At 42.9% G+C, this 26428-nt stretch overlaps 1 protein-coding gene across 1 annotated transcript in view; it reads right to left on the reverse strand.

The window, feature by feature from the left end:
- LOC133107368 (SR-related and CTD-associated factor 4-like) overlaps nt 1-25078 on the reverse strand; it is a 40754-nt gene extending 15676 nt beyond the window's left edge. The window contains exons 1-16 of the mRNA XM_061216358.1: nt 24932-25078; nt 18143-18226; nt 17982-18026; nt 17419-17580; nt 17144-17282; nt 15857-16158; nt 14550-14702; nt 13941-14035; nt 13537-13657; nt 12547-12738; nt 9838-9920; nt 9559-9749; nt 7427-7527; nt 7210-7323; nt 5287-5443; nt 4702-5022 (exon numbers count right to left, since the gene is read on the reverse strand). Of these exons, the coding sequence (XP_061072342.1) occupies nt 4702-5022; nt 5287-5443; nt 7210-7323; nt 7427-7527; nt 9559-9749; nt 9838-9920; nt 12547-12738; nt 13537-13657; nt 13941-14035; nt 14550-14702; nt 15857-16158; nt 17144-17282; nt 17419-17580; nt 17982-18026; nt 18143-18226; nt 24932-24961 (2290 nt within the window). The 5' untranslated portion in view covers nt 24962-25078. The remainder of the gene's footprint in view (nt 1-4701; nt 5023-5286; nt 5444-7209; nt 7324-7426; nt 7528-9558; nt 9750-9837; nt 9921-12546; nt 12739-13536; nt 13658-13940; nt 14036-14549; nt 14703-15856; nt 16159-17143; nt 17283-17418; nt 17581-17981; nt 18027-18142; nt 18227-24931) is intronic.
- Nucleotides 25079-26428: the final 1350 nt, after the last annotated feature.

Consider the following 26428-nt stretch of genomic DNA (forward strand, 5'->3'; position numbering starts at 1 on the left):
CGAACATTTCCACAAACATTTAGCGTTCATATTTTTTTTCCTTCTCTGAATTTGTTCTTTGGTAAGATCAAAGAAGGCAGAATATGTTCCTGTTTAGAAGGCTTTAATATACATGCAAACGTAGTTCCAAACCTCTTGTTAACAACAAATGCTTATCAATAGAACATAATATATGAATATTAATTATGCTATTGATTCCAACTACACATTTAATTCCTTCCTTGCCTTTACAATTTCAATTTCAGTTTTAAGAGCAAGTTTGGTAGTAATAGTTTAGTTTTCAAAAACGCTCGTTTTTATTTTTACTTTGGTATTCCTTTTTTTCCCTCACATACTTTTCCTCTTAATTTTATTTAACGATTATTTTGACCATGTTGGAAACATGTGCAATTAATTTTGTTTATTGATAGAGTGATTCATGATGACTGATAAAATACTGTCAAGCTTGCAGCCAAAAGCAACTCGTAAGAAAGGGGGATTTGCTGCATTTGGATTTGGATTACTTGGCTGCGCATATTAGAGGTACGTTTGTGGACAGTGATGAAAGGCTGGTGTTTGCACACAACCCTAAAGGCGGCATGCCTTTATGAGATTGCTAGAGGGTTTCAGAATGCAAATCAATATGAATGTGCATGCACACTCAATTTACGAACAATTCGCATTCATTAGGGACGCACCTAGGAAACGCACAACGTAAAAAGAATTTAAGAAAGGTTTTGGGAATGAGGCCCAATGACACTAGTCTATCCTTTGAGATTATCCATGCTATATCAGTGTAAATACATGCCTATGCTAAGAATGTGTGCAAATAATGCTAAGATATAGAAATATTCAACTAATTCAGAGCAATAATCAGATGTTAATGGACAAAAAACTTGCAATTCCTACCTGTTCCTCGAAAAACAAACAATGAAAGAACTGCCAAGATATCCAGTTGGTTTTCAGCATTCAGAACTCAAAAATGTTAAGATGTAAATCCTCTTAGTATGTCCTGTAAATAATAACTCTTATCTAGAGAGAAACAGGGTGTCCAAGAAATATGTAAAGTTCTTCAGATGGCACTTTTTAAAATAAATGTCACATTGTATGTGTTCAGAAAAGACATTAAACTATCATTGTGCAGTGAAAACCAAATGTCGTTTTATCTCTGTGGTCAGGAACTGGCCTCTTTTTATCAAGTATTTATAGAAGTCAATACATACATATTTGCCTGTTAAAGTCCATACATATAGAGTGGTCATATATCATTTGTACATAAATATTAATTTGACAATATTATATGTTTTAAAGTTTTTACCAACTAACCTCTCACCACTTCACTGAATCACAGTTCACAATAGATTTGTTGCAGTATGTTGTTGCATATTCGATACTCTAATGCGGAGCATATCAGCCGTGCAGTGAAGTGTACATTTTAAGAAAGGAAATATGCAAGAAGTGCCATGATTTCATAATTTATTTGCTAAAGAGATGGGAGTGGGGAAGTGTACATACATCTTACACATCCACGTACACAGCTGGGAACATTTACTGATGCAGCCTGTAGCCTGGTGGCTAAGGTACATGACTGGGGCATGGAAAGTTGGTGGTTCAAGCCCCAGTGTAGCCACAGTAAGATCAGTTCAGCTGTTGGGCCCTTGAGTAAGGCCCTTAACACCACATTGCTCCAGGGGGATTGCCCCTTGCTTAATGTAATCAACTCTAAGTCGCTTTGGATAAAAGTGTCAGCTAAATAACTAATGTAATGATGCAATTCATCAGAACTGTAGTTTAAGCTGGATAAGGCTGTCAGCTAAATGTATGTCATGTAAACACAGTGACCCAAGCAATACCTGAACTTTGGTCAAAGACTGCTCCACAGGACTAAAATCCATGACACTTCCAATTATATACAATACTTTGCTGTAGTTAGAACTACTGTTGACAGTGCAAACTTCTGCAGTATAATTGTATGGCTGCCGTAAAACCCCGAGGTGGTTCATGGTGAATATAACCTTTCACAGTAAAGCCCATGTGTGGAATGCTGTATTTGTCCTCCACATGTGTGGAATGCTGTATTTGTACTCCACATGTGTGGAATGCTGTATTGTGTCCACATGTGCGGAATGCTGTATTTGTCCTCCACATGTGTGGAATGCTGTATTTGTCCTCCACATGTGTGGAATGCTGCATTTGTCCTCCACATGTGTGGAATGCTGCATTTGTCCTCCACATGTGTGGAATGCTGTATTTGTCCTCCACATGTGTGGAATGCTGTATTTGTCCTCCACATGTGTGGAATGCTGTATTTGTACTCCACATGTGTGGAATGCTGTATTTGTACTCCACATGTGTGGAATCTGTATTTGTCCTCCATATGTGTGGAATGTTGAATTTGTAGTCCACATGTGTGGGATGTTGTATTTGTAGTCCACATGTGTGGAAAGCTGTGTTTGTGGCCCACGTGCGTGGAATGTTGTATTTGTAGTCCACGTGTGTGGAATGTTGTATCTGTAGTACACGTGTGTGGAATGTTGTATCGGTCGTGAAAAGCAGTAAAGGGCTCATTAGTTCTCTGATGTCATTGTGGCTTTGGCTTGGTCCAGTGGCGTTTTGTTTAATAACATATTAATAAGCCTAGTGTTGATATTTGACAAAATCATACATTTACAGTAACAATTAATGACAATATATATTTTTTTCCAACATACTCTTAAAACGCATTTCAAACTGTGATGATTATCTGAATAACTGGATCATCCACAATGTGTGAATAGTAAACTCCATTTTCCAAACTCAAGTGCACTTCAAAGTTTTATTTTAAACCTGAGCAACAGTCAAGAGGCCACCATGTCATTCAGTTCAGTTCAGTTCATTTGCACAACAGTCGGTCATTGCCTAAAGAATCACTGGATTTCTCAGAACAAAACACAACTTCACCTGGCTTCGGTAGCAGAATTTTCCTTTCTCCAAGTTTCCTGAGCGATTCCCTGAACTGTTCTGAACTGTACTCAGATTGGCTCAGTTGCAACAAACACCCCAGCCAATCAAAACCCGTGTGGCAGGAGTTTAAACCTTGACTACTGTGCTCCATCAGGAAAAGCTGACCTCAATTTCAGAGCAGTGACCCCAATATACTGGACTGAAATGTGGAGTCTTCACACAATTCATTTCTTTCAAGTTTGTTTTTTAATAGTGTTACATGCAAAATTGCTTTTTCTACGGTGTCCAAAGTCTAGGACTCAAAAATCTAAATTTTCCACATGACATGACACTTAAAACTGGCAAAGTTGCCGCTTTTGTTTACTAGCATATGGAAAATGGAATGCACACACAGGAAAGTACGCTCCGTCTCATCAATTAAATTAAACATGCCAAACTGCAGATGAATATGGAGAACTACACTTCTCTCATCTACAACAGAATTCCAATTTGCTGAACTCCAGATTTTACACATGTAGTGGATATCAGCAACCAGATGCCAACACCTGAATCACTGCACACCCCCACTGCGACCAAGCTTGGCAAACAACCCAGCAAACTACCAACTACCTCATTCAAGAAAGTAGCCACACAAAATAAGTGATATAGCCGATGGATCAGAAAACTAAATTAACAGTTATTCTTCCTGGATTGAGTAAGTCCTGAAAAGCAGACAGATAATCAACTTGTTTACCGTGAGGAATTAAAATGACTTTAGGAAAAGCAGCCCACACAGGGCTGGCCCCAGGACCATATGAGAAAAACCTGGGACTTTAGAAAAGGACGCTTTCTGGAATTCTCGCATCAGAGGCAAACCCATACACACCTGCTCGTTCAGCTGAATGATATTATGCTAATTCACATTAGTACGATATCATGCTAATTCCCATCCGTATGATATCTTGTTAATTTGCATCCGTATGATATCATGCTAATTCACATTGGTATGATATCATGCTAAATCACATCTAAATGATATCATGCTAATTCACATTGGAATGGTATTGTGCTAATTCTTCACATCAGAATGGTATCGTGCTAACTCATAGGTATGATATTATGCTAATTCACGTTGTAATGATATTGTTGTAATGATATCGTGCTAATTCACGTTGTAATGATATTGCGCTAATTTACGTTGTAATGACATCGTGCTAATTCACGTTGTAATGATATCGTCTAATTCACGTTGTAATGATATCGTGCTAATTCACATCGGAATGCTATCATGCTAATTCACATCGGAATGCTATCATGCTAATTCACATCAGAATGGTACAGTGCTAATTCAAATCAAAATGATATCTTGGTAACTCATATCGGTATGGCATCATGCAAATTCACATCGGAATATATTGTGTTAATTCACATTAGTACGATATCATGCTAACTCACATCGGTATGATATTATGCCAGTTCATATCGGAATGATATTATGCCAATTCACATTGATACGTTATGCCCATTCACACCGTGTTCGTTGCAACTGAGCCATTCTGTTTCCAGCAATCAAAAAGAATATTATGCCCTGGTAGTCGTGCAAGAAAATGGGATTGCCAAATGATCAGCTGACATAATGCCTGAAAAATGCACCAGAGACAGACAAGCTTGCGCTCCTATCTTCAAATGTCCGAGCTCCAGTGAGATGTGCAAATTCTCATATGCAATCCTATGTGCTTTATTACCCACTCTGACGCTTGTCAACCCACTATACAGGATTTTATTGCAACACAGTTCAGCTGAGGAATTGTAGAGACAAGCAAAAATTATTTTTTTTCTTCAGTAAACTCTCAACACGTGATACCTCATGATAAACACATAGCGGCCACCTCCACATCTCAACTGCCGTGTGAAAGAAGGGACAGTTGAGTTTTGAGAGCAGAAAACGGCACAGAGAGAAGGCGGAGGGGCCGTTTCTAATGCGTTGCGTCACCTGAGACCCACTGCGTTTTACCTGCGCGCGGGGCGTGGCTGTGGCCTCTTCCGCCGGGGCGGGCTCCGGGCCTCCGTTCTGAGCACACTCCCCAGACCTCTCCACATCGCCCAGCAGGCCCTTCCACTCTGCAGAGGAAGGCAGATGACTACGTTACCCACAATCCGTTTACATAACTCGCCATGTACACCTACTCAAATGTCTACGATACAAACAGCCACAGCCACAACTACAAACACACATACCCACAATCCTTCACCACCATTTACATAACCAGACATGTAAACCTACTCAAACAGCTACAACACAAACAGCCACAACTACAACTACAAACAGCCACAACTACAAATACCCACACCCCCTCACCTCCTAAAAACAGGAGAGCCGTTTACCTGGACAGAGTGTGTCAGTATCCAGCATTCCCCCTTCCCGAAAGCTCTCCAGGTCCTCCGGTTTGACCTTGTTCCAGGGGATGTAGGTCACACCCAGTTCCACGTCCCAGTACGACTTGTATTCCGGTTTGATTCCTTTGTTCAAGGCCCAGGCGATCTGTCCGAAGGAGACAGAATGGGAAAACAATATATTAGGTTTATAACAACCTAAAGACAGTCACCACACCACACAATCCCAAACCAACAGCTTGGCAGCACTCTAAAAACCACGGCAGAATTAATTAAACTGGCATTGTCATGCAAGACCACAGAATGTACTTCTAACATTTAATTTTAACTTTATCCATTCCATTCTTTTTATTGCTCATCTTCCCTTGCGTCTTTTGTAGCTGTTGTCCAGATTGTTAATTTATTCTTTTGGAGAGCACTTTCCGGTATATGAAATGTGCTCTCCGAAGAACAATTAAGGACAAAGGCAACAGTAGGCACAAGGGATTTAATTTCAAAAATAATTAAATCGATAAGAATGTGACAAAAGCAGTTAAAATGAAACCTTAAGATAATAGTCCTTTTAAAACGGCATACGGCGGAGGATTTTTTGGATCTGATTGTTACTCTTGCTGGGGTTGTCAGAGAAACAGTGTTGCTAGGTACTGAGCATCAGCGTGGTCCTCAAACATTACATTACATGTACTTAGCAGATGCTTTTATCCAAAGGAATGTACAATAAGTGCATAACAAAGGTCACAGGAACTGCAGAGCACAGGTCGGATAAGGAAAAATTCTCAAAGGATCAGTGGTCTTCGGCCATGAACATCAACGTAAATATAGGCTAAGTCAGTAGCTATGGTATGTTTATTTATTATTTGTGATTGTCATTGCCTTCTAAGGCAACAAAATGTGTCCTCTGTATTTAACCTATCATAATTACTTAGGAGCTCACTCAGACTAAAAGCAAGACATGATACAACAGACATGGGAAAAATATATATTACCAGATAGATAGATAGCTAGATAGATACTTTATTACATTATTGGCATTTGGCAGACGCTCTTATCCAGAGCGACGTACAGTTGATTAGACTAAGCATGAGACAGTCCTCCCCTGGAGCAATGCAGGGTTAAGGGCCTCGCTCAAGGGCCCAACGGCTGTGCGGATCTTATCGTGGCTACACCGGGGATCGAACCGCCGACCTCGCGGGTCCCGGTCCTTTACCTTAACCACTACGCTACAGGCCGCCCCTATTTATTCATCCTGAGGGAAATTTTAGGCATTCAGTAGCTTATACATACACATATATACACACATATCTCACACACATAAAGATCAAAAGTTAAAAAATCTGAAATAAGATGCTATGGTAATAAAAATAAGGTGCTATGTTACCAAGAGAGAGATTACAGCCAGTCAGGGCAAGAAGTACAATACAAGTGGTACGTGAGGCACACAAGTCTGCAGACAGTAATGAACACAGGGTGGAGAGACTGGAGGCTCATTCCAATCCCTTATTTTTCTCCTTTTCTTGCCCCTAGCTCCACCCATCGGGAGAGGCTAGAAATAGACGAAAGCAGAAGTAATGACAGGGAAATGGAGAAAACGTGATTTAGGCAAATGGAATGCCCTAGCGCCTTCGAACGTCAGTTCGAAAGCCGTCTAAGTTAGTGGTAGATGATGAGAGGTGGATCCACAGGTCGATCATTTATATGTTGGGAGGATGTGCTGATATTTTCTTGCTCAAAATAAAAGATTGGGAGTTTTTAACTTATACTGATAGCTAAGAAGGAACATTTAATAGGTTGGAATGTCCTTAAAGATTGTGGGACCTCCATCGATTTCCTGGGTCAGGAGCAAGGAAAGGAAAAGGAGAAAGGGGAGAAGAATAAGCGATTGGAACGAGCCCCGGGACTGGACAGGCCTCTCACCTTAATGCTCTTCTGGTTGACCTTGTAGGGCCCGCGGCTCAGCTTCTGGAGGGCACGGAAGGCGTCCTGCCGGTGCACCATGACGATGTAGGCGCAGCCTCGCGGCGGAATCATCTGGAAGGACAGCAGAAGGCCGTTACAGTACATGTTGTTAATGTGGACGGGCCATAAGAGCTTGCCCTCCCTCCCCCGTGGACCCGTGCGCACACACACTCACATTGATGGACTCGATCTGCCCGAACTCCTCGAGCAGGCAAGCCACGTCCTGCTGCTGGGTCCTCTTGTCCAGCTGGCCCACCCACAGTGTGGTGCTGCACACTGCCAGGGGGGAAAGAGTCATTATAACTGAAAACTACTGCCAGCGCAATTATGTTTAAGACTCACTTAAGAGCAACGCATATTTAAGACTTACTCAAGACTAAAACACTCCAAACGAAAACTACTGCTAGCTCAATTTTGTTGAAGACTTACTTAAGAGCAAGGCATATCAAGACTTAAGATCAAAATGCCCCTCCCAAAAACTACTGCCAGCTCAATTACATTTAAGACTTAATACTATTTAAGTTTTAAGACTAAGGATTATATCTGCAGAGATATTTTATGCACCAACAGGATTAGTGCACTAATATTCATGATACTAAGAAATACATACTCATAACTGCTGCAGGGAAAGAGCTTTTTTTATGTTTTAAAATGGCACATAATATATTGAGACAAAAACAGACTTTATATATATTTTTATAGCTGTGTAAAAAAAACAGGAGTGAAAGTCAACTTTCATGTATATCTCATAAGCATAGTCAAACAGTGTGCACAATAGTATGTATAATGGGGAAACCACAGATAAGGCCATAAACTACAGACACTGCCACGCACATTTGCTGCTTTAAGCATTGTTCCGCAAGAGCTCTTTTTAAAAAAAGCTCATATGGGACAGGACATAAATATGCAGGTTTACTCTTCCTTCTTCTGAGAACTCAATCTCTCTCCACTTCTTACATGAAACTCCCTGCTGAAATAAGCTGGCAAGGTCTTCGTCCAGAGTTTTGCAGATGAAGGTAACAGAGCACCATTAGCACAACAAATGGCAGCTTCTTCTAGAGCTAGCTGACGTATCGTTGAAATATTAATGTAAGAAGTAAAACACTTGGTAAGCCTCACCTTAAATAATTTCTCTTCTGGCAGGAATCTATAGTCAGAATCATTGAGCCTTAAATGCTGTACTTTACACACTTAAAATAAATACAATGCTTAGTATTGTAAGCCATTAGGTCAGTTTTATTTATTATTACCATTGCTAACTCGGCCTCCAGACTAAAGGCGTCGGACTGATCCTCATTCATCATATAGGACTTGCATAGAAGACACAGTTTCAGAGAATGAGAAGCGTGTGAAAACACTCTGCTAGCATGTAAAAAGCACAACACCTCGCTAACCGTGTAAAACCGCTAACTCCGCTCTACAGGCCGCTAAGCGCTAACCGTGTAAAAACACACCGCTCTACACACTGCTAAGCACTAACAGTGTATAAACACTGTATATACACTCTATACACCACTAAGTGTTAAGAATGTAAAAACACCGCAAAGCACTAACAGTGTAAAAACACTCAGCTCTACACACGGCTAAGCGCTAACCATGTAAAACACTCAGCCCTACACACCGCTAAGCGCTAACAGCATATAAACACTCCGCTCTATACACCACTAAGTGCTACGAATGTGAAAGCACCGCAAAGCACTAACATTGTAAAAACACTCAGCTCTACACACTGCTAAGCGCTAACAATGTAAAAACACACCGCTAAGTGCTAACAGTGTAAAAACACTCAGCTCTACACACGGCTAAGCGCTAACCATGTAAAACACTCAGCCCTACACACCGCTAAGCGCTAACAGCATATAAACACTCCGCTCTATGTACCGCAAAGCGCTAACAGTGTATAAACACTTCGCTCTATACACCGCTAAGAGTGTATAAACACTGCACACTATACACTGCTAAGTACTAACAGTGTAAAAACACACTGCTAAGCGCTAACAGTGTAAAAACACACTGCTAAGCGCTAACAGTGTAAAAACACACCGCTAAGAGCTAACAGTGTAAAACATGCAGTTCTACACACCACTAAGCACTAACAGTGTAAAACACTCAGCTCTACACACCGCTAAGCGCTACCCGTGTAAAAACACACCGCTCTACACACCGCTAAGTGCTAACAATGTAAAAACACGCGCTCTACACACCGCTAAGCGCTAACAGAGTAAAAACACTCAGCTCTACACACTGCTAAGCGCTAACAGTATGCGCTAAATGCGCTATATGCTAACTGTGTAAAACACTACTCACCACTAAGTGTGCCGCTCTTGATGCGTGGCAGACCCCTCTGTCGGCGCTCCCGCTCTCTCTCCCGCTCGTTTCTCTCCTGGGACTGAGATCGGGGCGAGCCGCGTCGTCGGTCCCTGGACCTCGACCGCGACCGGCGGTACCTCGACCTGCGAGACCGGGAGTTCGACCGGGACCTCCTCCTCCTCGGCGACCTGGAAAAGGGACACGGGAACGTTCGTACGATGTAGGACGTTATCAGTGCGCTGTGTGACGCGTCGCGACCAAAATTGCTCCACCCACCTGGAGCCTGACCTGGATCTCCGGCCGTCCATTCGATGCCTTCCTTCCTTCTGCAGGGGCTGTTCCACCTCCATGGACACTTCCTGAGAGCCAATAAAAGGGGCAGGAGGTGAAGGAACAACAAAAAAATTCACACAACATAACCATTAGCAACATGGGCACTGATGAGTGCTGATGGCTCCCCCTTGTGGAGAATTTTGAAATGTGTGTGTGTATGTGTGTGTGTGTGTGTGAGAGTTACAAGCCAGGCCTGTGAGATGCTTTACATCGAAACACGTGAGCCCAGAGTATTTCTCAGAGAAGAAGGACAATGTGCCTGGCTAAGGTAAATAAATGACAACTGGCACCTTTCCAACTACAACTGCAATGCTCATTTTATTGCTAATGAACAATAAAGAGTAAAATAAAGTCTCTGTGTCTTAATGGTTATGAAGAATATACCCCAGTGAGGAAATGAGGGTGGGTGGTCATGTGACCACCCTTACTGAGAGAACGGAGAGGCTGCCAGAGCAACACACCACAGAACACACACACACACACACACACACACACACACACACACACACTCATCACAGAACACCGCACTGTAAGCTAATGTACACATTCACATATCTAAGCATAACTACGTGGCCCTTCAGAATTTACACCTGCTCCTGCTCCAAGGACTGGTTCCCATGGGCCTATCATAAACAACAAGGGCTGCCAATTTCTACACATGAATGCAACCCATTGTACTTTCTGTTTTGCTCCATTGCCAATACAAAATAATCCTTATTTTGTAATTGTGGCACTATAATTCTAAAGTCAAAACGTTACAACTGAACAAAGAGGAAAAAAAGACTAATACAAACAAAACCAGAAGGAAATTACACAAAGGTATTCCAGGACAAATATTAGAAATTACTCGTTACTGCAGCAATGGAAAAAATGCATCAGTATGAGCATTCATTTTTACAAATAAAAAAAAGTTCATAAAGTTTTTATTAATGAAAGCATTCCAGGATTAAAGTGAAGGCACCAAGTTTGTCCAATTGTTTGTATTCTGTCATTTAAATTTCACTCCAAAATTAAATGACAAGAAAATTGTCCAACCTGCCTCCAACAGCAATAATTACATCAGAAATATGTTGTGATCTTATATCATGGTAAAAGTAAAAAACAAAAACAGGACCAAAAAAAAAAAAAGAGTGAATGTTTGTTTTCCTCTGATGAAAACATCAGGAGTCCTCTGTCCAGCCAAACCAGTGAGTACCAACCCACCAGAACAATGGTGGCATTGGCCAAGCCACCCCACATCTGTCACAGCTGCATCCCCCAACCAGGGGGGAGAATTCATCACGAGACTCGCACCACTCAGCAGTGAGGTCCGCCCAGACCTTCACACTGGCAGACAGACCCAGGGCGGCAGATATCACATTACAGGTATTGAGCTGATGCTTTGATCCAAAGGCACTTACTGTTGATTAGACTAAGCCGGGGACAAACCCCCCCCAGGTTAAGGGCCTTGTCAAGGGCCCAACAGCTGCACCGGGGCTTGAACCAACAAGCTTCCGGGGCCCAGTCAAGAATCTAAGCCACTAGGCTGTAGGCTGCCGCCCGATATCAGAGGAATATCAGTACGAAAAGGTTCATGCCCCTGCTTTTAGAGTCCTGTTGTCGGTTCACAACACAGGGAATTGCAGGGGGAACCATCCAAACACACAGAATTAAATGAGTGCCTTTATATGACATATTTTCCAGCAACAACAGCTGCACAAAGCATTTCATAATGAATGCCTCTCATTCACACGCACACGCACCAATGACTCTCCGACTGCCACTGGTCCGATCTACCTCCTGAGCTAACGTCGCCTTTTGCCATAAACACAGAGGGTACAAAAGTCCAAACTTGAGGACCAGTGACCTCGTACATAAACCAGAGGACCAATGTACATTAGTTAAAGTGAGCTCAGAACACAGTGTACACAAAATCTCTCCTGACAGCACTAAACAGTGGGCATGGTAACAGGACTGTGAATATATATATATATATATATATATATATATATATATATATATATATATATATATATATAGTTTCTTTTCAAGATTACAATGGGCCTTGACCCCAACTTTAACCACAACAAAATAACTACTCTGGTTTCTTTGGGCCTATGATCTCTCATTTGTGTCATTTATAGATAGCATTTGTAGCACTGCAAGATTCAAAGGGAAAGCTAGCTTGCTCAGCAAGAGTGAAATGAAACAGAAATTGCTCCTAGGGTTTTCGAAAATGTTATTCGCCAGCGTGGACAAAATGTGCTTTGAACAGAATGCCAAAGCATTTCCTCAGGCTTCTGTATCATAATAACAACAACGTACGTTAATCTGTAATTACTGCCAGTTGGCATTTGATGGCAAAACCTTTTATCATCTGAATTGGTGTGAAAAACCAAGTGTCCGCACTGATTTTATGTTTTCATTTCAAATTAGATTGTAAAAATGTATCCTTGTTTCTATGTTTTAATTCTTTATAACTGATTACGATTGCTGTGCTCTCCTGTTTTTTTTGCCTCGTTTTTATTTGTCCTGTTTAGCACTTTGAGCTGCAGTCTGCATGCTATAGAAAGAGAGCGAGTGTTATTATTCCTAAGACGCAGCACTGCATGGGCCAGTGCGAGCGCTGACTGAAGGGGACGAGGGCAGGTCACCCAGGGCAGGGTGTCTTACCTGAGACTGCTGCTGTGCCAGGTGCTGGCTGAAGAACTCGTTTTGGGGAGGGTACCCCCCCACGTACAGGTGGGGCGCCACCCCGGCCTGCTGCGGGACCACAGGCTGCCCCATGGGGGGCATCGTGCCGGGGTAGGGCTGGGGGGGCAGCAGGCCACATGTCTGGAGCTGCCCGTTCGGAGGGAGGGGCACCTGGGGAGGTATGACACGCTTAGCACAGGCTCAGAGCGCTTAGAACAGGCTCAGAGTGCTTCGCTCCGGCTCAGAGCACTTAGCACCGGCTCAGAGCGCTTAGTACAGGCTCAGAGCGCTTAGCACACCCTCTGCGGCATAGTGCTCATGTTCACTCACAGGCTGTGTTCGAAACCGCATGCTAAGCATACTACAATCACTACATTTATACAAGTAGTATGCTCGTATGCGATTTCGAACACTACATCAGTCCTGTTCTTATGCTTTCAAACCACAGCCATCATCATACAGCACAAATAGTACATAGCAGAGGCACTACTTCACCTGCATGATGACAAATACAAAATGTATAATTCACCAGAGTGAATCATTTGTTAAATTGTTTTATAGAATTCATCAGAAGCCAGTAAAATGTCACTCAAACCAGCCAAAGCCTGCAGGTTACAGACCAATTTAAAATAAATTTTCCATTTTCCACCAATATCAAGGAATACAAACTCTTACACTACAGCAGTGGTAGCCAACCCATTCCTTGAGATCTACCGTCCTGTAGGTTTTCCCTCCAACCCCAACAAAGCACACCTCAATCAACAGCTAGAGATCTACACTGAGCTGAAAATTAGCAGAGGTGTGCCAAATAACGATTGAAATGAAAACATACAGGACAGTAGATCGGCAGGAACAGGTGACCACTGTACTACATCCTTCCCGTGTTAACACTATCACAGCCGTCCGCATACAGGTGAAACCGTGGCTGTGGTATTTCTATCTGGCTCCAGCGGTGAGGAGAGTAGGCACCTGGTGAGCTGAACCGTGAGGCAGGCCGGCAGAGAGGGACTGGTAGTGCTCCATGTTGGGCATCTGACCATGGGGAAACACGGACTGCTGCACAGCCATCTGTGTGCCTTGAGGAACCCCGCTGCAAAACACAACCAGACGGGGAACATCAGGAGACAAACAAACAGGCGGATATCAGGGCACAACCAAACAGGGGGACACCAGGGCACAAACAAACAGGGGGACACCAGGGCACAAACAAACAGGGGGACATCAGGGCACAAACAAACAGGGGGACATCAGGGCACAACCAAACGGAGAACATCAGGAGACAATCCCACATTCAACGGGCAAAGAAAGCTTTCACTTCCTCGACAGACTAAAGACAAACGCTGATGTAAATCGGGGGTGTTGGAGGCACTCACAGATGCTGTGTGGTTGGGCCAGCGGACATTTCCTCCTTCTTGGATTCCTCGCTGGCGTCGGGCTCGTCGTCGTAGTCGAAGCGGTCCAGCAGCTTCTGTAAGGAGAGCGAGACGAACCACAGCCCTGTTACACGCGCCTCATCACCCAGCCTTTCCAACAGCCTGGGCGAGGAGACTACCCATCATCGGGTCGAAGAGGCGTACAATGCCCACCAGGTCCCACCCCCCAGGCACACCCGCGATACCTTGTCCCCATTACTCACAACTGTGATTTTAGGATTGATCTACATGTACAGCAGTCCTGCTACAGGGGCCCCTACCAGACCACAGAGGGTTGACCGATTTTCTTGTTTTGATCAATAAATTCAAGCCAGGTGAGATGGGTTTACTGTGTAAAACAGGTTTAATTTATCAATAAAGTGTTGAGCAACGACAGTAACCAGCAAACCCGCAGCTGTCAAAGATCCAAGACCTCTGCCCAAGATTAAATCTGCCATTGACGTCACCCAGCCTGTTCTAGGAAGCTCTCTGCCAACTAACTGAAGGGGCCAGGAGGGGTTCTCACTCACACACACACACACACACACACACACACACACACACACACACCTTGTCGAAAGCGCTCTTCTGCTCTGTGGGCAGGGCGTGTTGGGTGATGAGGTTGACGTTGGCGTTGGGCGGGAGTTGGCTCACAGCGTTGTTCTCTGGCGCAGGAGACTGGGGTTTTCCCGGCTGGTGGAAGTTCTGCAGGATCTGCTGTAGCTGTGGGGTCAGGGGTCAAAGGTCAAAGGCTCAGCTCAAACCTGTTCCAACTGGAATGCTACCTACTGTCAATAAACTTATCGACAAGGGAAAGGGCATTTTCTCACAAAACTCTGGCAGCATGGTAACACAAAATGGCTGTTCCCATAACTTTGCCTGTGCCATTTCTTACACTAATTTCTCATTTTGAATGTAAAAATAGTCACTCTCAACTGTAAATTACAATTAAATCTATCTGGAACCATCCACTTCTATAGAATGGATTTACAGCTACAACTAATAACAACCAACACACTTCTCTTGCCCATGGCTTTCACTCAAAGAGAAGATTAAAACAATGGCAAAGTCCGACTCCGTCAGACTTTACAAATTTCAATAGCTGTTCGGTTACCTAGGCGACAGATAAAGTTGAGTCCTGAAGTGCATGCCAATGATGCAAACATGATTGAAAAGTACACAGATCTGAAAGTATAACCTCAAACAGCACATTCTGTCACTGGTAGGTGAAGCTTAAACGCTATAGGAGTGGTTCATGCTGAATAGCTGCATTTTTCCTAAGAAATCACCACATATGAAATCAGGTGAGAGTTTTACTACATACTGGGGTTGCACAATAGATTGAATTGGTTTGTTTTGTTTTTTTACTGTACTTTATGCAATAGTAAACATTACAACCAAACTTTAGGGACAATGTGAAATTCCTCCTGGAAAAAAACATTGCTGATAGCCTATACGACAGCCAATCAGCAGCAAGGCCATGCAGCTTCCATGTGATTGGAAAACAAATCAAATGATCAAATAGAAAATGTCCAACCTTGCTGCTAATTGGCTGTCTTGTCAACACCCAATAGATATCAGTGGTGTTTTCACTGACATTTGGTTGTTTACATCGTGGGTGCCAATAATTCAGAAATATGGATTGGCTTGGATTTTGGTTGGTTCCAATGAAACAAACAAATCAAAGTTTTCACATGTTGACTATAATTATATAATTATTAATTTCTCAATTATTATATCGATTAGCATTGCCAGTCAGGGGTGCCAATAATTCTGGAACCCACTGTATGGTTTAAAAAAATTATGATCACAAAGATCACCTTTATGCCCAATGAGGGCATTTACCTCAAAAATAATATTAATGCAGGGGTACTCACCTGCTGGCCCTGGGAGGACTGGAAGAGATGGGCCATGGCAGCCAGGGCCTCGGGGTTCTGCAGCTGAGGAATGGCGGCCACCATCGGGTTGCCAGCGCCGACGGGCGGGGCCACCATGTTCGTCATCATCATCATGGGGGGCGGGGCCACCGCGTTTCCCATTGCGGAGGGCGGAGCCACCGGGGCTGATGTCATAGGGGGCGGGGCCACCAGGTTTGATGTCACATGGGGCTGGGCCACCATCTTTGCCATCACAGGGGGCGGGGCCACCATGTTGGCCTTCACGTCCGCAGCAGGTGACCCTGAGGAGCACCAAAAATGTCTCACCTCCCTCCACAAGCCTTACAATCAGGCTGGGCACCAGCAGTCCTGACCGCCGTCATTACATTACATTACAGCTATTTAGCTGGCACTATTATCCAAAGCAACTGACAGTTGATTAAACTAAGCAGGAGCAAGGTGGGGTCAAGGGCACAACAGCTGCACTGATCTTAGTGTGGTCACAATGGGGCTTGAACCACTAACCTTCCCGCTCTGAGTCAAGCACCTGAGCCACGAGGCCATAGGCTGTCCAACTCAGGCCTGGATTCTACTGTCATTTGTACACAGACTATGATTAAAAGCAGAGTTTTACATGTATGTTTCAGTCACAGTTTATTCACTGGAAAGTTCAACACAGAACAAACTGATTGGGTGAAGAGTCACACCTGCACCCATTTCCCAGTGAAATTTAGACAAATGTTCACTGAATCAATAATATCCAGCACCAATGAGCTTTAAGCCCAATTTATAGTTTGCTGCATGACACTTTCAAACAAGCGTGCAACATGACATTTGTCATTTATATTTTGGTGAAGGTCTGTGGAGTAGGTTGTTATCTCTCTGGTAACGAGACACCAAAGTTCTGACCGTTTACATTTGTGAAAACATGGCGGCATCTGGTGAAATAATATTGACTTTCAGCAGCCTCTTGCCAATATGTCTTCATGATCTTTCAAAGACAAATTGTACAGATAACTATTTATATTATAGTTCTTCCTCTGTGACCTGTGTGTTCATCAACAGCAGTCAAAATCAAAATAGTGAAGCAAAAAAAAAAAGAAGTATCCATGACAACAGATTTCAGCATTCCCTTTGACTGCACGATGGTGAAAAGTATGACTATGTGTCCATGACAACAATATTCAAGAGAATGTGTGGTGGCCCTTTTATTTATCGTTCAATTTTTTTTAAATGACTTTCTGAAAATGCATCATTTTTGTTTTGCTTGACAAATGTTGTACCTACCTGCTTCTGTGATTTCACTGCTTCCGTCGGGCATCCCCGACCCACTGGCCCCGGCAGCCATGTCGAGCAGAGGCTGGATGATCTCGATCTTAAACACGCCGTTCTTCTGCCACAGGTTCAGCACGCGCACGATCTTACTCTGTGGTCAGGAGACAGAGCCGTCAGCAATCGTCCTCATCCTCATCCTCAGCCTTATCCTCATCATCATCATCAACATCATCATCCTCCTCCACATCCTCCTTCTCCTCATCAGTCATAAAGCCACACCATCCTACCCTGTCTTCGGTGGGACACAGGTAGAGGTTGTGAAAGGTTCCGGTGATGTTTTTGGTGAACCTGGGCCCAAACACGTCCTTGTCCATACCGAACTGGTGACGGGACTGCCGCACGATGGAGTCCACCACGTACAGTCCCGGGACCTTCAAATCCGGCTTACACTATGGGGAGGGAGAGAGCTGATCATCAGGACACAAAAACCAAAACTCCTTTCAGTCCCAACAGTGCCAGATGGCATACAAGCGTAACTAACGTTAAATCCCAAGAGTGCTGTAGAGCCACTTCATAGTGAGCTTGGGACGGGAAGGGTTAAAAGTTATAGTCGCTCTTCTTCTTTGGACACCCTTGCGTTTGCCATACAGTTTATGATGCATGCACTAATTTACTTTATTCCTTTGACCTTTCACACAGAGCTTTCACAGGAGCAGGTTATGAGGGTGTTTCCTGTGTAGAGATATCTTTGGCATGCAGCTAAGCAAAATTTATATTTTTATGATAATTTCCCACGTCCTGCAGGAAAAACCCTGTTAACATCAACAGGAGTTAGTGTTTCTGCACATACCTTCTTGATGAACTTCTCAACAATCTGGACCACATGTTTGTATAACTGCCAGAAAAAAGAAAAGAAAAACAACAATTGTATTTCACAATTAGCAACGTGGCCTTATTTGCCCATTATGAAAAGTACTTGGTGGTGGATTCATTGTCTGATGCTCTCCTCACCTTAATGGCCTTTATGGCCGACTTGGTTATCGACATCATCTTGGCTCGAGAAATCGGTGGCTTCATGTCGATCATGGAGAAGAGCTTGAAGGGAAAGACAAAGATTTCCAAATGAATATTCGCCCAACAACTCTGCTTCGTCCCAGCAAGACAGGGAATGCTCTTTCATGCTCTCCCATTTCAAAACTTCATTTTTCGCTTTCCATCACAGCACCATTGGGATTGTGGGTAAAACAGGAAACACCCCGTCTCAAAGCAGATGATATCTGTAGCAGCAGATATCTCGCCAGCTGGGACCTGCAAGGTCAGTGGTTCGATCCCCGGTGTAGATAGGATCCGCACAGCTGTAGCTCCCTTGAGCAAGGCCCTTAACCCCTCATTGCTCCAGGGGGGGAGTGTCCCCTGCCTAGTCTAATCAACTGTAAGTCCCTTTGGATAAAAGCGCCAGCCAAATTACATGTAATGTAATCTGCTCCCAATAGACATACAGCACAGCACCATCCTACAATGCTTTACATCACTGGATAGAAGTGAGCAATCAATCATGAAATATATAGCTGTATGCAAGTACATGCACATATAATTCTTCCTTTTTTTGTTGGGGGGGGGGGGGGGTACAATTCCTTGCACTCTTGTACATAGTTCATATGACAGTACAATAAAAAGTATTGTTTCACAAAAAAATAAGAAAACCTGGACAGATTCACAATGAAATTCCATTGACCTTCCATGTCTAACCAGTTACTGCCTTCAGTCAGCTGAAATTCCACTGACCTGGCTGCAGCCTTTGACAGGACTCTATGCAAACAGTTTTCCCCAAGAAGCACATGCTCTCCTAAACTGAAATTCTGCATTCCAGGGCCAGTTTCAAATGTGCCTTCAAATGTGAGCACATATTTCAGTTTACGCAACACATTTAAACATAAGATGCATCACACATAAAAATACACCTTCCTACATATTACAAGACAGGTTACTCTACATCAGTAAACTGCATATGTCTAGTTGAGACCAATATATTCTCGGACAAGCTACTTTATAATTCATGGTTTTCTTTCCCTTTAGTTCTGTTCAAACATTTACTTATTTCACTATCAATACTAATATTTTCTATTGCCATTTTACATCTGTTTCCCATATTATTTACACAGATACATAACTGTGTAAAAAAATATTAATCAGCATATAATATTTTTAGATGAAATGGGATTTTAATGTCAGATTGTTTCTTTCAACTGCAATTCGGGCATTGAAGTGCATGATTTGAATAGCTACACATTTATGGGTTATTGCTGTTTTTGGGGGTATTTGTTCTACTTATCATAATGAATAACTGATGTGGTGTTTTGTGTTACACAGCACAACACTGAAAGGAATTTGTAATACAAAAATATGTGATGATGCTACAGGTAAGTAATTTTCTCAGCAATGACTCAAATATCCTATTTCTGGAGATGGTGTTGACATTATAACCTCATTTTTGTGAAAATATAATCCATTTTAAAATATAGGTTTATTCACAAATATTATCAGATTATAATCATAAGAACCATTTCTCTACAACCCACAGTAATGGAAATAGGTCAAGTCAAAGTCAGAATCAAGCTAATTAGCATGCCAAAGCTCATTAAAATCCATGACAATGAGGTCTTAAGGTGTGTTCAATTGGACCATCTAGCTTACCCAAGGATTAAAATGTTGTCATGTGAAATCTCTCAAAAATTCTCATAAATCAAGTTCTGTATTCACAGGGTAAAATACAGCCACACAGAGCTCTGACAGGCAGTCGAGCCTTAATTACAGAGAGCACACAAGACCAGGCAAAACCACTGACCCATCATCAAAGGCACAGAGGAACGGCCCTGAACGGATGGATGTAAAGCAGTGCCCTTTACTTTAGCCTATGGAAGAACGTAGCACCATTTACTAAAGAAAACTAATGATCGTGGGTGACATTCGCCAGGATGAAAACTGCTGAAGTAACACACCCACGCATGCGCTTACACACACAGGGACATTATCCACACATATCCACACACACACACACACACACACACACACACACACACACACACACACACACACACACACACACACACACACACACACACACACACACACACACACACACACACACACACACACACACACACACAAAAACTGCATCACTGAGACGGTCTCCCATGCCACAGGTTAGACAGTAAAGTTCCACAGAATGCGGATTCAATCTGAAATATATTATATATATATATTATATTATATTATATTATATTAGTGGCATTTGGCAGACGCTCTTATCCAGAGCGACGTACAGTTGATTAGACTAAGCAGGAGACAATCCTCCCCTGGAGCAATGCAGGGTTAAGGGGCTTGCTCAAGGGCCCAATGGCTGTGCGGATCTTATTGTGGCTACACAGGGATTAGAACCACCAACCTTGTGTGCCCCAGTCATTTACCTTAACCACTAAGCTACAGGCCGCCCAATCATGATCAAGTGACAACTTTTGACTCAATGCTTGCTTTGTTCCGAGATGATCCTTTAAAATCAATTTATGAACAGCTGCCCACACACAAAATGGCTTACCTGACATTTTACTCAATGTTCTAACTCAGGGGTTGGCAGCCCTGGTCCTGGAGAGCAGCAGGGTGTGCTGGCTTTCGTTGTTACTCGGCATTTAACAGATCAATGAAAGCAGCTGATTACTCAGTTCTCACCACGCCTGGTTTCTTGGGTCTGAATCAGTTGCTGATTTTAAGGTGAAAACAACAACCAGCACACTCTGCAGCTCTTGAGGACAAAGGTTCCAGACCCCTGCCCCAGCTGAATTCAGCTGAAAATAAGCAATGGCTATTCTCGGCGAAAAAAACATTAGCACATCAGCAGAACACTACTTGCAGGGAAAGCAAACCTGCATCTGCCTTTGTTCTGAATAGGGAGCCGTCGAAGATAATCGCTATTTTTGTATTTTAATAAATAAGAATGCCAGCAAATTGCATTCACTCATTATATTTAGAGACCAGCAGAGGAATTTTGGCAAAAATAAACCAAACAGGATTTGGGTGCTGTCCTTATGCGGTTACACAGTGGGCAGATGAACTCTATAGCCTGAGGGCATCACTCCCTGGCATTGTCTTCTATCTCACTAAATCCCACGTCAACTAAATTATGATCCATCACCACGAAAAGTAGACCAACGACCTAGTCTTACTAAACAGACTAGCTAGTTGATGATAACATTTTGGTTTCACTTTTAACATCACATTAAAGAAACGGTGTTCACAATTTTATTCCATAGGCTAATTAGCTGTTTATAGGCCGTTAACTATTGTTAGTCGCAGGGTTCTTGGTAATCCAATAAGTGTGCAAATCCGAGTTTTAAACCAGTTTTCTGTGCAGTAAGGCACACAGCAGCTCTCTTGTATTTTGAAAATCGTTATGGTTTAATACACAACAATATTTTGTTTATTTAAAGACTTGTTAATGACCGCTTCTTTCAAAATCAGCTTTCCTACGGAAACTTTGCCCCTTGTGGGTGAGCCGGGAGAGGTTTTATGGGCGTGTCCTCTCTGGCCGACTGGATCTATCGGCAGCAGTGATGGTGACATCGGCAGTAGACTGTCAGTTAACTCTGATCAAATTTTAGTGATCTCACAACTTTAAAGAGTTATTGCCTTCACTGTTTCAGCCTGGCTCCGCCTACTACACAGTTTTGGAAAAAATGTGTTCATGGGTGGGTAGAGTAGGTGTGCACATCTCATTTGCATAACGTATTCTCCAACCAATCAGGTGCAGGCAGCCGACTTTGAAAACAAGCAGTTAAACTGACAAATTTGTGGGCTTCAATAATTTTCTGACGGATATCTGACTGACATATACATGACATCGAGGGACCCTGAAAAGGGTGCGCTGACGTCACGACTTGGGCAGGGCCAGAGTGGACTGCATGAAGCATTTTTCAAACTGTATAAGGCAACAGAATAAAATGATATTATTTCATACAAGTTGAAAATACTGATATGGATTAAAAGCTTCAGTTTAAATAGGAACACAAACATGTTAACAGCTCGAAAAAATGATCAAGTGTAATCACCCATTATAGACACGCTGAAATGAACAAAATTAACTTTTTCTTCAATTGTTCCCCTCCAATCAATAACCTTTCATGCAGCGACACGTATTCTTCCCCCAGAGCCATAGTAACGTTGAGTATCACATCAACCCCCCCCCCCCCCCCTGCGAGAGATCCATTTCACTCACATATCATACGTCATATCGCGGAAGTGCTGCTCTGTAACTTCCGTCTCAGCTTGCCTTTACATGACATGTTAAAAAGCGACACACAGTTGATCACATTAAGCAGTAGACAATCCAACAGAGGCTGAATGGATGTGTGTGCTAAAGGGAGCAGCTGAACGCAGCCTTCTCCATGTGTTTAGCCCCAGTGCAGAGAGAAGCTGAGCTGACCGCTACGTTGGGGGGGGGGGGGGGGGTGGGGGGTTGGGGGTCCCTCCCACATGAAGCGCTCAGTCAGTCACACCTCCTGCACAGGGACTGTGTTTATGAAACACGACCGCACTGCCACCGAAGCAACTGGGGGGCCCAGCCAGGAAACGGCCCTAAATCACCCAACAAGTCCTAGTTTCCCCAAAACCATCCTGCTCAGATCACCTCGTCACCTCAACATGACGCAAAGCAAGCTGCACAAAGGTTGGGGGGAAAACAGGCTGAGACGTCCCAGCCAATACAAAACATTCTCACAACATTGCAGCTACGCAATGGCAACACCTTATTACTGACAAAACATTCCAGTAACATGGTGAGAACATTTCAACGGAAGACAAATTTTGTTTGATGCATCTGAACTGACTTACTGTCTCTGCATAAGGAAAGCGTATGCAGGACTGATTAAGGTAAACCACTGACTGCTGGGTTACTCAAATGTGAGGCTAGCTTCCCCTGGGTCAGCTGAAGGGTCAATGACTTTGCTGAGACTAATACAAACAATAGGGGAATGATCAGCCACAGGTGATATCCACTGTAGCCGGTGCAAGAAAAGCCACATATTTTTAGTGTGGACCGTGCTCATGCACAGGGTACTGAGTTCCAAATTTTCTCTGACAAACTCAAAACCAAAATACTGAACCCTTTCCTCTCATTCTACGTGAAGGGGTGACTTCTTCACCAAAACACAAGCCCAAACCCCTCCTCTTGTACACTGACACACATCTCCTGAACTCTAAACCTAGAAACTACTTGGTCAGAATCCATGGGCACATTCAATCTGAAAACGTTTTGCTACCGTTTCTGGGTTTAACTACGTTTTCTGCAGTGTTTTCAGGAAGCGCTATACTACACCACACTGATTGACAAGTGCGATCGAGGCAAGTTCTGTGCAAATGAATTGCAAAAACAAAAATAATTAATTTAAAAAAATTAAATCCTCAAATAAATATTGTAATTAACTGTTAAGGTTCGTGTAAATGTATATTACCGTGACTGCAAGGTGAGATGTTTGTCCATCGTACAAAATTGTTAACTGGTCCGGCAGGCAAACACTGGTTTTCAGATCCAGAAGTTACCGCCATCCGGGGCAGTTGTGGCAAGTCAAACTATTTTCAGTTGCCAACCGCACGGGTCCTACAGTACTCATGATCTAACTTATTAGCATTTAAAGTGGGTTTTCTGTAGCTAACACTACGTTACAAATATCAACAAAGTGTTCGTCAGACAACCCAATGTTAGTAACGTTAGACTAACTACGTTAGCGATTTCAAAGCAACAACCACTCGGATCATTCATCCTGCAGGCTAGCTAAGTTCCTGAACTTTAGACACCGAATCAAAACAACGCGTTTTGCTCCTCACAGGCTGCGAAGACTTAGACTTCGCTAATTCACTTTATCTTGCAAGAGATTTCCCTTTATCCGTGTCTTGGCTTAATTAGCCACACAGCCTACACGAACGCCAAACAGCGCCCTGCTAGCTAACAAGCTAACGTTAGGCAAGACTGTGAAGGAGGTCGCGACGAGTGCAAGGCCCAACTTGCTGGAACAGCACCACCCATTCATTAGAACAACAAACAGAATTGTAAGGTTACCTGGACCCAAGGCGGAAAAGCCAACACGTACAACCCCACCAAGCGAACATCGGCCAATTGCCTAACTAGTAATCAAACATCATAAGTAACATAAGCTAAAAACAACATGCAGCCAATGTATCGGCGACGTCGTTACTCTGGTTGGCTAGGCTGGCTAGCTAACTAGCCATATAGAGCTACGAATAATACGAGCTAGCCTAGCTAAACTATTCGTAAAGTGATGAGATATCCGGGAGGCGGGAGGGAATTTAAAAATACGACTGCTTACTGGACTAAATCCACATCACCACAAAGCTAGTCTTAGCTAGCTAGCTTATTTTAGCCAAGTGAGGTTACATTTAGCGGTCCGTGCGCTATCAAACTAGCCTAGCGACCGTCCGTATAAGTTAGGCTAGTGCTGGAGGTTGTGCAGCTAGCTAACCCAAAATTACAGGCCTATTACTGCCAGTGTAGAGTGGCGTCATCTTAGGACACGCGTTGTGTTGTAGACGTCCACAAATGTCTGATATATTGACCTGATGTGGACACTTTCATCGAGAGGCCTGGACAACTGTCCACCCTGCGGCCTCCAAAAGCTAGCATTAGTGCTCAAGAAGAAGGCGATTAGCGCACATGACCGTAGCACCAGCTAGCCACCCAACATCACAATACAAATATCGAGCACATTTACCAACCCAAAAAAGTTAACTTACCTCCTGATTAAAAGCGTTAACCGCATCCATTATTACACCACACGATGGCCGTTTCCCTGGCCTCGTTCCAAACCTTGTAAGTAAAATGTTTATCCCCGTACAGGCCGGTCAAACATGTCCGCATCCAGCAGATCGCAGCGCGGAGGGTATGGCGGAGAGTGCGGGGCACGATGGGATTGTTGTTCTTCTTTATCTGACCACATGGCGGCAGCATTCGCAAACAGTTAAGCCACTAAGGAACGTCAAGGGGTTCTAGGTAGCCTACCAAATCGACATTATTTTTTGGTAGTCGGGGGTTGACTATTAATAATAATAATAATAATAATAATAATAATAATAATAATAATAATAATAAATGTTAATATTGTGCCATTCTCAAACACAAGGACGCTTTACAGAGCAGTTCTGCTCATGAAGTCTTCTGTGGACAGTAGACACAACCACACCTGTCAGCTATCAGTGTAGGAAAAGCCAAATAACTGTCAGTTAAAAAGATACATTATCTGGTAATAGGTACAAAAAAAAACATAAACATTTAAACATAGCACTTAATAATAAAACACTGTAAAACATATTAAATTGTTGCAAACTTGCTGGGAAGACGAACGTGCAAGTCGCCTCACAGACTGTAAGGAAGATGGTGGAGGCCATTACATTACATTATATATTATTTAGCTGACGCTTTTATCCAAAGCAACTAACAGTTGATTAAACTAAGCAGACAATCATCTCAACAGCTGTGTGGCTCTTATCATGGCTACACCAGGTCTTGAACCACCAACTTTCAGGATCCCAGTCATGCAACTTAACCACGAGGCTACGGCCTGCCCCACATCCAAGCACTAAATACCTATCTCAAACTGTCTTACATCTCAACATCTCAAACCCACTTCAAATAATTTCAGAACAGACCTGAGTCAAATATGTCATTGCTTTGGAGTCAAATACGTTTCTATGCTTTACTGAGCTTGTCTGGTGTATTGGAACCGATGAAAGACTCAAAAAGTGGTTCACACCTACTGTGGAAATTAGATGTCACACTTACTATAAAGAGCTGGAATGACATATTACTGTGTTCGCCAAAAATACAAATAATTTGTTGGTGATTAATCCCAGTCTGAACACATTTCTTGTATGTACATGACTAACATGGAGTATATTGTTTAAAGAAAATTATTACTTTGCATGACACCACCTGGGGGCAATTAATAGGCAATTTTACCCCACTCAAGTATGTTTGAGTTCTTCAAGAAAAACTGGACAGAAAAGTCTATCTTTATTTCACCAGTAACAATAAATAGATGCAACCCAAAAAGACTACTTCCGACTGTGGGAAATTAACTTTCTTTAACTATTCAGTTTTCTCACAGACAAAATTATATTAATCAATGTGCATTAACAAAAATACATAACCACAATAGTTTAACAGAGTAACATAATAAATGCATATGGTGATGTATAACACAATATATTAAGTATTGTTCTGTGTAAACATAC

Source organism: Conger conger, chromosome 13 (genome assembly GCF_963514075.1).
Source record: "Conger conger chromosome 13, fConCon1.1, whole genome shotgun sequence".
In the NCBI taxonomy this organism is placed as follows: Eukaryota; Metazoa; Chordata; class Actinopteri; order Anguilliformes; family Congridae; genus Conger; species Conger conger.